Genomic DNA, 12,780 nt, shown 5'->3' with positions numbered 1-12,780 from the left:
GTTCCCAAACTTGTGCTGATAGTAGAGTGTTCTACCAGATGTTAACTGGTGCAGTTGAAGAAAGTGTACCTAGTAAAGTGGTCTTCATTGGGGCTCAGTCCCTTTTATATTGGTTACATTGTGAACCTCCAGGGGTAGAAAATGTATGTATGTAGCATTTCCCAAATTTTTTTACCTTTCTTTTCACTCCTGTTATCTTCTAAAATAGTGTGTTAAGCAGTATAATTTGGGAAATATAGCGTAGACTTTTTTTATTTTATTAATATTTCAGGTGTAGGTTGAGGATGAAGGCTTTAGGAGCTTGGAGAAGAGAAAGGACTAGGCTAAGGAAAGAAGGACCATCCAGCAACATTTCGGTTGAAAGCTTTAGAATGAAGTGAGGACTGAGTTGAGCTTCTGGGACAGGGCCCTGCACAGCCCTTGGTTTAGGTGGGTGCATAGGAAAGAAGAGAGACATGCTGTTTCGGGTATCGTCTAAGCAGTTCCCTAACACACACCTGCTTCTTCCCTCCCTCCGCCCCCCCAGGGTATTGTGCTGGGATGTTACTTCGGGCCTGCTGCACTCTACATCTGGGCCGTGGGGATCCTGGCCGCAGGGCAGAGCTCCACCATGACAGGAACCTATTCTGGCCAGTTTGTCATGGAGGTAGGTGCTGCTTTGACTGGTATTCACTAGAGGAAGGGGAAATTGGCCTTTTGTTACTTATTAATCCCATGCTTTTAAGGTCTTCCTGAATCTCTCCAAAACTTTTTTAGTTTCCTGTTCCAGACACTCATCCTGCTTCTGTGTTTTCTTCCAGGGATTCCTGAACCTAAGATGGTCACGCTTTGCCCGAGTGATTCTGACCCGCTCTATTGCCATTATCCCGACTCTGCTGGTTGCTGTCTTCCAAGATGTAGAGCATCTAACCGGGATGAATGACTTCCTCAATGTTCTGCAGAGCTTACAGGTGTAGCATATGGGCTGCCCTAGGTACCAAGCCTAGTGCCAAGTGCTGGGGAAAATTTAGAGGAAGAGAGAGGCATGGTCTTGGTCTGCAGTAAATGTGTATGAAATCCCTGGCATCTAAAAGGTTTTTAGAAATGACTTGGTTTTTTTAAAGTCTGTTGAATGGGAATTATAAATTATAATTACATATAGGACACAAAATTATTATTCATTAAGCCAAGAAAGTATTAAATGACATATAGGACACTGCTAGGTCCTAAGCAGGTTAAGACAAGGCAGAAACAAGTATTTGTAAAGAACCTTATGATCATAATTGATGTTAGGTTAATGACAGCTGTGCAGATTTCAACGTAATGCTTGGCATTTGGGATGATAGGAATAATTTTTCATAGGGCGATTGAGGCAGGATCTGTGTTTCCCTTTCACTAACAGTGCTACTCTCTGGGGTGATCCAGGGACCCCCAGCAGCCCCATCTGATCTTAGTTTTTTCTTTTCCAGCTTCCCTTTGCTCTCATACCCATCCTCACGTTTACGAGCTTGCGGCCAGTAATGAGTGACTTTGCCAATGGAATGTGAGTGTGCTCCTCTCAGTTCCCCAAAGCTGTGTGCGGGGAGGATATCTTCATTACGTGGGCCAGTCAAAAACTGAGTCATAGGGGTTGGAGGGGTGGTTGCTAGCACTGCCCCCTCAATCTTTAGCTTAGAAAAAGTGGAAGGGAGAGAGAGAGAAACCGATGTGAGAGTGTAACATCAATTGGCTGCCTCCTGCACGCCCCCTACTGGGGATTGAGCCTATAACCCAGGCATCTTTCAGTGCACAGGATGATCGATGCCCAACCAACTGAGACACACCGGCCAGGGCTGAAGTGTTAAGCAACTTAATTCCATGCTAAATACCTGAATAAGAACGGTATAAGCTAATACCTTACATACACATCTTTAACAGATATGAGAGCAGTTGAAATTACTTGTTGGATCTCTAGGGACACTCATGACTTGTTGCATTTTTAGGGACTTGAATAATAGAGGTTATTTGATAGTATTTTTTCTCTCTCTTTGTCTAATTTTGGCTTATTTAACCAAATCTGGGGTAATTATTTTTATTTCTTTTTTTTAAAGAGTACATTTATTAAAGCTGGGGACAGTGAAACAAGGAAGGGCTTAGGATGGAAGAAGCAACAGGAGAGAACCTAGGTGGGGTGGCTCTGACTCACTAGAAGTCAGAGAAAAGGGGGCCTTGGAGACAGGTGTAGGGGGTTTGTCTGGGAGGAGCTGCTGCTGCCCGTTGCTCCCCTGGTTGCAAGTCTCTTGGGTCCCTTAGAGTTAGGGGATGGACGCCTGTCAGGGAAGCTGAGCGGGGAGGGAAAGGCGTGGGCATGCTCCCACGAGGGGGAGCACACCTCTTTGAAATGCTTCTCACTCCTGCCCTGTCTGCCCCGCGAGACGCAGCGCCCTGCAGTTGTGGACAGGCTGGGCTGTTCAGTGACGGTGCTGATTCTTTTACAGGGGCTGGAAGGTTGCAGGCGGGATCTTGGTCTTTGTCATCTGCTCTATCAACATGTACTTTGTCGTGATTTATGTCCAGAGTCTTGGGCATATGGTTCTGTATGTGGTGGCTGCTGTGGTCAGTGTGGCTTATCTGAGCTTCGTGTTTTACTTGGTAAGTCCAGTTGGGAGGGGGCAGGGGCATAAGTTAGTCAGCAGTGTGGGGCTGACTAACATCCAGGAAGCACCCAAAGGAGCACCTAGCAATCTGTCTTCAGGTTATTGAGATAATTTACATGAAATTGTTAAGTCAGCTATGGTTAAACTGTATACACACACACATATACATACACACTTTTTTGGTTAAACAGTATTTTTAACCATAAAATTTGGTTCCTAAGAGCTATCATCTTTCTATTCCTGTCACTTCTGTTTAGTTTCCATTCTTAATAATTCCTAACAGGAGAGTGTAGGAACTAAACAAAGAGAATCAGTCTGGAAAGCAGAGAGTGGAACAAAATGGTGTTGGAGACGGAGGCTGTGCGGTGTGATTTCAGAGCTATGGGGTGGATCATGTGGGTTCACAGCCCTGCTCAGCTCTGCTACTTAATAGTTGTCCAGTAAGGAAATAAATAAAAAGTTATACTCTCACATTGAATTATTTTAGAATTATTAAAAAGTGATGGTTATAAAACCACATAGAAAAGGAATGTAGAATTATGTGTACCCAGATAATAAAATTTTTTTCAAAATTCTAGAGTCAATTATATAAAAATGGTAATACTGATCTTAAGATGATGGGATTATGGATATATTTTTTTCTTTATTTTCCAAATCTTCTATAGCATTATTTATATTAATGAAAAATGACTATAGCAGCAACAACACATCCACCTCCCTGTTCTATACAGGTTTCTCTGAAACACACAAGGGTTGAGGACCAGGGACGGCAGAATTTGTACCATATCTGCTGAAGAGAATGGTTAGGGATGGAGGCTGGAAACTCATTGCTGATCTTTGTAACAGTTAACCTAGTCCCCATGCTTGATTGAGAAAAGTCACTTTAGTGAATGTTGAAAAACGATGTCCTGAATTGATACATCCCTTTCTTTTGCTCTCAGTAAACTTTAGGCACACTAAAATCATGCTGACCCTATATATTATAGGGACCTACTCTCAGGAAATCCAAGTAACTGAATATGTCCTTAACAGGAATTGTTTTTAAAATTTGCTGTAGAAGGTAAGGGAATCCTTCCTTCATGCAAATTGGTCATGAAGGTGCCGAGGTGTCCTCAGGCAGCCCGAGACTCTTGAGATTCTGAAGACTGTTTTTAAGGCTAGAATGGGTTCTGCTGTTTAGCTCCAAACATACACTTCATAGAGCAGTTTCGGAGACTATCCAGTTGTATTAGTCTGTCATCATGCCCCTCCTCATGAAGAAAAGTGTTCTTTAGGGAACTCCAAGTCCAATAAAAGAAACAAACTGCAGGCACCCAGCAGCAGGAGCAGAGGGAGCTCAGCATTGTCACTATATGGAAAAACCTGGCCGCAGAAGGAGAGTCCGGGATGGTTTGAAGGGGTTGTGGGGTTTGGAGAATGACTTGGTGATAGAAGACAGGCAAATGGATGTTCACGGAAGAGAGCAGGTTTGCATCTGAGGAGCCCAGTTTTGAGCAGTCACGGTGGGCAAGAGGGCTCTTCAGAGAGGTTGGTGAACGTGACTCTGTTTTCTCTTTCAGATTTGGCAATGTCTGATTGCTTTGGGCATGTCCTGCCTGGATTGTGGGCACACGGTAAGCGCCTCTAAAGTCCTGACTGAAGAAGCCACCGATGACTATACTAAGTAGACGCTGGGTCAGTCGGTCTGATCCAGGTAGCCATCAGAGCCAGTGTGTTTCTATGGTTTACTGTGTGAACATAGCCAGAAGTATGTGCTGTTGCACAGACTGCGTTTAGGATTCCCCTGTTTGTTGTGAAAGACTCACATATGTATGAAAGATGGATATTTTTCTTCCTGACCTCCTAACCTGGGAACTGGGTCTTTGAAAAGCTGACTATTTGCTGCTGTCATTTTAACACTAACTCTTGAGCTGCTGAAGAGCCAGCTTATTTTATCCTTTTGAGAGATAAATCTCTATGCATGATTCTTAACTAGGCTGTATGTTAAAAAAGAACTGGAAAATGCAGTACATTTCATAACAAAAGTACACAATGGGTATGCAGATTTGTTTATTAAAAGATAATGGATTTTAAAAGGCTGAGAAATACTTATGCATACCCTTTCAATTATTTTAATTATAAAAAGTAAAATCTCAACTAGAGTGGTTTTATCCATATTAAATGTAGAATTGTGAGACCGCCACCTCTATCAGGTTTAGAATTCTTTCAGTTTATTTCTACTTTAAATTTCTCAGTGGAAGTTAAGAGGGGTAAAAAAACATAAAGGTGATAAATGGACAAATAGCAAAACTCACCTGTAGGTGGTGGTTACTAATCACCTCGAAAATCACTTAGAAGATTTTCCTCAGAGATTGAACACTTACCAGGATTTTCTTGGGAGTCCTGACTTGAATCACTTTTATGTTAATACACAGCTTTCTTGACACTTACTTTCAAGCACATTTAGTGTAAAACCTTCACCTCCTCCTCCAGGAGGGTGGTGATGGAGAAAGACGGTAGCATTTATAAACTGAAGTTCTCATGAGACTTTGGGGTAAGGAGAAAAGACTTGAAAGGAGAAGAAGCACCATCTGTGTATTCCTGAGAGCCACCTCCTGCCAGCACCATCACGTTTTCCTGAAGTGCCCAGGACGGCTTGCAGGCAGCCTCAGAGCTGTGGACCTAAGCGATGCAAAGCTCTCTCTCAGCAAGTCAGTAGGGTATCACTGTGGTTGCGAAGTTCTCTCTTCAGCCACTCCCTCAGAGGGAAAATTTTTTGAGACCAGATGGTGGAGCTCGGAGTCAGAGGAAATGGGTCCCTTCAGCATGAAGCTGCTGCTCATCAGCCACTTGCGACATTTTTACACGTGGAGACCGAGACTATGTGATTACCTCAAATCAAGTCACATTTGTGTGACGCAGATAAATAACCAAGTCGTTTATAGCTGTTGACGTGGTGAGGACAGTAATGGGAATGGCACCGAAGGACTTCTTATTTGGGAGGTGGGGGGCTCTCCTTCTGGAAATACGGTGGATTGATGTTCTCTGTTCACTTGAACACTAACAGCGTTACTGCTGATATTTTGCGCACAGTCAAAAGTGCAGACTGGATAGATTGTCTTTTATAAGTCACTAAGGGTAAACTGCTGTTTCACTGACCATACCTTTATCTTAGCTGCTCAAGTAATATAGCACAGTAACATGAAAGACAAATTTCCCAAACCGTCCCTCCTCATATCCATCCTGGTCCTCTGAGAAGATATCGAAGAATGACACCTTAAGCTTCAGTAGGTCTGGCTATAGTAGGTGAGGGCCAAATTGATGAAAAAGTTCTTTGTAAAGACGGTACAGAAACATTTACCTTTGCCCTGAATCTGGGTGGGCCCAGTCAGTCTCAGATTCACAAATACTTAGAAGTCCAGGTAAAAACTGGCAGTTTTCTTTTAAACGTTGTATTTATAACTTGCAGTGATGGAAAATGTCTTCCCAATTAAATGGTACTTTATAATACATGTATGGAATATGTCACAGTGTTAAAACCCCCCTGCTGTGTTCCATCTGACCCTCTCAGATAGCGTACTTCACCAGCACTCTGGTTGCAGTGCACGGTGTGCGGACCTTCCATGTTTTCTAGTGCCGCCAGCACATGCATTGTCTTGGCAGTGTCTCTGTGTGGAATGTTTAGGGCAGTGGTCGGCAAACTCATTAGTCAACAGAGCCAAATATCAACAGTACTTCTTCAAAATAGACTCGCCCAGGCCGAAAACCGACTTCTGCGCATGGGCCACGAAGTTTCAATCGCACTGTACGTGCGAGCCCGCACGTGGTATTTTGTGGAAGAGCCACACTCAAGGGGCCAAAGAGCCGGCTCGAGCCACAGTTTGCTGACCACTGGTTTAGGGTATACAGTTGTACTTTATGTCAGTCAGTCCTTGTTCTCCGTAAATGTGTCACCAAATGACTGTGCTGCTCCAGCCTACGAGGAATCAACAGGGACGAGGCAGAGCTGTAGTGTGGCTCCTGAGAGGTTGTGCTAGTGCTGTTAGGAGTGGTTACAACTGAGCTTTCAGTGACCGTTTAACAATATGTAAACTTGGTTTGTAATTAAAAACATTTTTCTTTTTTCAATTTGGTTTCCTGGGTATTTTTTTAACCTTAAAAATACTTTATTAATAAAGATCTCGAGAACTTTGAAATATTGAAACTTCATCCACCACCTGGAGCGACGTATTAAGCCCACTCTGTTCTTATTCCCTCTTTAAAAGGGAAAGAGAAATAAATACTAGTAGGTTAATCCTTAGACTTGATGAATTGCAGACACCAAACACTAATTTCTGTTTACCCACTTATTCAAATACTTTTGCTATTGCTAAAGGTCACATCATTACCATCCTATATAATAAAAGGCTAATATGCAAGTCGACCAAACAGTGGAACTACCTGTCGCTATGATGCGCACTGACCACCAGGGGGCAGACTCTCAACACAGGAGCTGCCCCCTCGTGGTCAGTGCACTCCCATGGGAGTGCTGCTTAGCCAGAAGCCAGGCTCACGGCTGGTGAATGCAGTGGTGGTGGCGGGAGTCTCTCCCATCTCCGCAGCAGCACCAAGGATGTCTGACTGACGGCTCCTGGACTGTGAGAGTGCATAGGCCAGGCTGAGGGACCCCCTCCTCCCCCCCCCAGTGCACGATTTTCATGCACCGGGCCTCTAGTATTTAAATAATAAGAAACTTGTTATTCTGCCTTTCTCTGCTCTAAACTGAACATTTTTCTAACTGTAGTCTTGTTTCACCATTGAAATAGGCATTTATATTCTGTATATACTGCCAATAAAAAGTAGGAGTATTTGAAAAGAGAAACTAAAATTATCTTAAAAAAATGAGTGAGCCTGGCCAGTGTGGCTCAGTGGTTGAGCATTGACCCAAGAACCAAGAGGTCACTGGTTCGATTCCTAGTCAGGGCACATGCCTCGGTTTTGGGCTCAATTCCCAGTAGGGGGTGTGGAGGAGGCAGCTGATCCATCATGTTTCTCTTTTGATGTTTCTATCTCTATCCCTCTCCCTTGCAAAAAAATAAAATAAAATCAATAAAAACATTAAAAAAAAGTGAGCATTTTGGCAGCCCCAATATAAATGGGAATATTGGCCACATTTAGTGAAAATAAAGACAAGTTCAGGCACAGCGAACTACCTGTCCTGTCACCAGATGCATGACGGGAAAATCTAAGTCAGCATTTCATTTGTCCCAAGAGGGTCACCAGAACTTCATTTTCCCTTTTTCTGTTGCAAGCTTTCCGTGTCTTACAAGAGCTAAATACTTAGGTTATGCTGTAGAAGTAATCTGGGAGTTTTGTTCTCTCTGTTGTCCTACCTCATTTAGCTCTCTTCTTAATTTGGGTTTATTTTCAGAACTAAAATAGGATGCATAACAATCTGAAGATCCTCAGTTGACCCAAGAACCTTTAACATTGCCCTCTAGAACTCTCTGCTCCTTCATTGGGTAGGACTGTGAATCAGAATGTGTCAGCCTCTCTTGACACCTTAGCTTCTGAATGTTTAAAGCCGCTAACACATTACTATGAGCTAATCCTGGTCTAAGCACTCATAATCTCATTTAATTCGTATAACAAGAGGATAACTTCTATATAGGTGAGGCAACTGAAAGGCAAAAAATAACTTCCCCAAGTTACAATTGCTAAAGGGCAATTGGCATTTGAACTTGAATGGCTTAACTGCAGGGCCTACATTATCATTACCAAACCATCCCACGTAATATGCAGTACACCCTTCATGTGAGTTTAAGACACCAAGTTTTCGTGGTTAAAAGCACCAGAAACATCAACACATGGAAGCATTTGCTTGATACTCTGATTAGTATTAAAATATGTTTTAGCTCAGAAGTTGCCAACTGGTAGACTAATTTTGTTTGGCCTGCGCTAAGTTAAAAAAAAAAAAAAGTAATGTTTTTGGCAGGTGTAGAAAATGGGCGGGCCCTCTGTGATCCAACCCCAGCAGTAGCTAAGAACTAATAGTAAGTTTACTCATTTGCATTACTTCTCTGCCCCTGAGAGGATATTTCAGACTATGTGCCATTTAGCCCCATTTCTGAATGTCGCAGAGCAATAGGACAAACTTGTCCAGTGAAGAAGTTCTGTACGTGATACACGCTGGGATCATAGGACTAATAATGCAATCCTTGCTTACTGCATAGGAGGCCCACCACCTTAGCTCATTTGAGAATAGGGTGCAGTGAATTGTCAATATATCTGGCAATCAATGGCTCTTGATTAGGAAACCCTGAGATGTAAAGCCCTAAAGTGAATAAACAAGCTATCCCTGAAGAGCTGCTTTTCTGCCCCAAGGCCAGTGTGACTCAGTATTTCCTAGCCCATTAATTGAGACGAGTTTTATCTTGGGCTCCATCTGGACTCCTCTCTAGGCAGTCACCACAAGCCTGTGAGGTATACAGGGCAATTTGTAACGTGTTAAAAGAAATTATGCTTATTGAACACTAACATGAGATGGCATATTCTGTACTTGGAATTTGCAAAGATAGGATTTATTTCCATTTTACAAATAAGTAGGATAAGGCTCCAAAAGGCTACCTGACTTGCGCAAGGTCATGGGAAGTAGCAGAGTTGGAGCTTGAACCCAACTCCAGTGCCTTTCCCACTATAACAGGAATATTTTCTTACTACGGATTTACAGTCTGCATTCTGCATTCATTCACGGGCTGCTAGTGCCAAGGGGCAAGAACATTTCCAAGGCCCTGAGCAGGGACAGTGGGGCTAAAAGGAGACTCAGTGATTACCCAGCAGTGTAGGGAGAAAAGAGAAAACGAGTTAATGCAGCATCACAGACCCCAACACAAACCATCTGGATTCAGGTCTCCAGGAGAAGGGTCTGCCATGTGTTCTGAAAGCAGCCGAAGCTGATTCAGACTGACAAACAGTTTGGAACCATAGGTCATTCCCCTCTCAGCCGTTTTGTGTGTTTTGTTTTTTAATGAAAGACTTTTCTCAGGTGCCAAAGGTAATGGGGCTTCAGATTTAAACCACTTGAAAACTGATTTCTGACACACAGTACTAAAATAGAAAAGCAGCCAGTGTATTTGCCCTTAATATCCTGATCAAAAGCACCCATCCTTAGGCAAAGTATGTTACAAGAACAGTCAAGTGCAAACTGTGCTAAGGACATTTGGCACTATTGCAATCCTTAACTATTTCAGCTCCTAGCTATTTTTTTTTAATACTATAAACTATGTATCGGTAAGCCATTTCTTTTCTGAAATAAAAATGTAGCAGTACTGAAAAAAAGGCCTATATCGATATGCTATTTATAGATACTTAAGTGCCAGTTTTAATATTTAAATATAAGTCAGTCTAACCCTTTCCATCTTTTTGTCCTTAGTACCACGTGGGATTGACAGTTCAGCCTGAACTCTACCTTCTGAACACCGTGGATGCCGACTCACTTGTGTCTAGATGACTGACAGCCTGCGAAGACTGTATAAGAACCATTTTCTCGTAGTCCAAGTGCCCCTTAACATATCTCTGTTAGTTCAGAGGTGAGTTTTGTTCAAATGTTTTGAACAAAATGCAAAGATTTCCTCATGGGAAGACTGTTAAAAGCTGACAGCTGTTAAGTGTAGGTCAGAGACCCACCCACCTCACAACAGTCCTACAACAGCCGGGAGTTAATTGATGGGCCTGTGATGGCCACACACCCCTATGGGCTTGTGTCTTAACTCCTGGAATTAAAAAAAAAAAAGTGTATGTATTTAAGTGGACCCGAACATAACAGTTTGGGTAGAGTTTAAAGGTTATAAAAATAGATTTTTTGTATTTTTTAAAAAATACACTGTTCAGACAAATCAGATATCTGTTTTTTCTGGATCACAAGTGAGAAAGGAAAAGGAGTAACACTCTTTTTCAGAATGAACTGGCCCACATGACTTACCTTTTAAAGTGGTGCTTGGCTGTGGCCAGTTAAATTTCATTTCAGTTTTAATTAACCAGACCCTTCGTAACTAATGGTACTAGCACATCATTTCTAAAGAAAATATTTCTTACATTTGGCAATCATATTTAATCCTAATTATCAGTATGCTTTATTATTTTCTTGAATTTTTTTTCAGAAGTATGATGGTGTTTTCCAAAGAGCTTAATACCTAGTAACAAGATCCAGAAACCATACTTTTTTTAAAAAATTGATTTGAGAGAGAGAAAAACATCTATCGGTTGCCTTTGCACCCACCCCAACTGGGGATTGAACCTGCAACCTGGGTATGTGCCCTGACTGGAAATCGAACCCACTACCTCTTGGTCTACAGGACAATGCTCCAATCAACTGAACACACTGGCCAGGGCCAGAAACCATACTTTAACCAATGATCATTTTTCCATGCTGCATTATGTAATGCAGCCCATTCTAACAGTCAAGGTTTAGGTATAAAAATAAGAACCGTCTACTGTTTAACTTTGCAAGTCCCAACAAGATAATGGAGGTATTCGTTTTCTTTCTAAAATATGTATAGTCCCACCATGTCTTTTCTTCCCACTTTTCCCATTAACAGTCCAACATCATTTCTAGGTCCAAAGCTGTTTCCAGGAGTGGCTTATATTTCTAATGTTGAATCTCCTAGGGAATGCTAAGCATTTTATTTCAGTGTATTTATACCAAGTAGTAATATGAGATTAGAACTAGACTGGCACTTGGAAGATTAGTCCACGTGTCACAAACTGCCGGCCCACGTGTGGCTTATAGATTTTTTTGACCCTCTTCCTAACCAGGATTATTTTCCTTAAAATTTTTATAATAAAAATGTAATATTTAAAAATGGAAAGTTTTTGCATGATTATCTGTAAACTCGGAAGATTTTCAACACTGGGCTCACATTCCTGCCTGGGAGTGCAGTTGGCTGGATCTGAATGGCAGCTATCCGTATATATATGTTTTTATCGACTTTAGTGAGAGAGAGGGAGAGGGAAGGAGGGAGAGAGGGAAAAAAACATCTATCGGCTGCCTCCTGCACAACCCCTACTGGGGATCAAATGGGCAACATTTAAAAAATATATTTTTATTCATTTCAGAGAGGAAGGGAGGGGGAGAGAGAGAGAGAAAAATCAATGATGAGAGAGAATCATTAATAGGCTGCCTCCTGCATGCCCCACACTGGGGATTGAGCCCATAACCCAGGCATGTGGCCAGACCAGGAATCGAACTGTGACCTCCTGGTTCATAGGTCGATGCTCAACCACTGAGCAACACTGGCAGGGCGAAACTGGCAACATTTTTGATGCATGAGATGGCACTCAACTGAGCCAGGGCACAGCTACCCATGTTTTATTTTTTGTTAATCCTCACCTGAGGATGTATTTTCCATTGATTTTTAGAGAGAGTGGAAGGGAAGGAAAGAGGGAGGAAGAGAGAGGAAGAGAGAGAGAGAGAGAGAGAGAGAGAGAGAGAGAGAGAGAGAGAGATACATCAATTGGTTGCCTCCCACACACACCCAATTGTGGCTGGGGATCGAACCTGCAAGCCCAGGTACATGCCCTTGACTGGGAATCAAACCCGAGACAACTCCGTGTGCTAGCCAGTGCTGTAACCACTGCGGACACCGGCCATGAGGGCTATTCATTTTAATGGGATGTACTTCAGGGTGGATACACCCCTTCGCTCATTTCCTTCCAGCCCCAAAGGCATTGAGTTTATAAACCCTGCAGCCTTTGTGTGACTTTGAGCATCATTTTCTTCCTTCAACATAAAAGTTAAATTTCTGACTTCTCTTATTTTAAAACTTAGTACCTTTCAATAAGACTTTTTAAAAATCTAAATAGTTGCCTATCTTCATTTATAATGATTTAGCCATCGAAAATGGTACTTTAAAATTCCCTCATTTCTACTTCAGGGGCCCTTACAACTTCTGATAAGAGCAGCAGCCTTGTAACCCAAGTTAGAGTCCTTCCAATTTTAAAAATGAAACTGAATTAACATCAATTAGCAACTTTCACTTTAAAAATAGACTTTTAAAATGAGTTTCACTGTTTTGGTTTCTTTATGCACAGATAGCAACTCAAAACAATTGGTTGCATTTTCTTTCCTCCTTGGACAATTTCATTTCCCAGTAGAAACATTCCAAGAGGATGTTTGGGAAAAGAAAAGAAAAGCCAAAAAACTTTTTTT

The 12,780-nt window shown here is 42.1% G+C and overlaps 1 protein-coding gene across 6 annotated transcripts in view; it reads left to right on the top strand.

Moving 5' to 3' along the window:
* Positions 1-12,780, top strand: part of SLC11A2 (solute carrier family 11 member 2) — a 40,662-nt gene that overhangs the window by 26,877 nt on the left and 1,005 nt on the right. For 2 of the 6 annotated variants that reach the window (XM_006091564.3, XM_023756365.1), the window contains exons 12-17: positions 527-646; positions 801-950; positions 1,449-1,522; positions 2,457-2,610; positions 4,175-4,228; positions 10,006-11,440. In XM_006091564.3, coding sequence (XP_006091626.1) covers positions 527-646; positions 801-950; positions 1,449-1,522; positions 2,457-2,610; positions 4,175-4,228; positions 10,006-10,083 — 630 coding nt within the window. In that variant the 3' untranslated portion in view covers positions 10,084-11,440. Of the gene's footprint in view, positions 1-526; positions 647-800; positions 951-1,448; positions 1,523-2,456; positions 2,611-4,174; positions 4,229-10,005; positions 11,441-12,780 lie in introns of those variants that run through there. The other 4 variants (XR_002829981.1, XR_002829982.1, XM_023756366.1 and 1 more) reach the window with 4 other exon arrangements.

This window comes from Myotis lucifugus, unplaced genomic scaffold, assembly GCF_000147115.1.
Source record: "Myotis lucifugus unplaced genomic scaffold, Myoluc2.0 scaffold_91, whole genome shotgun sequence".
NCBI classification, from domain to species: Eukaryota; Metazoa; Chordata; class Mammalia; order Chiroptera; family Vespertilionidae; genus Myotis; species Myotis lucifugus.
The sequence above is the reverse complement of the archived record's forward strand: the minus strand, read 5'-3'. Positions and strand labels throughout refer to the sequence as shown.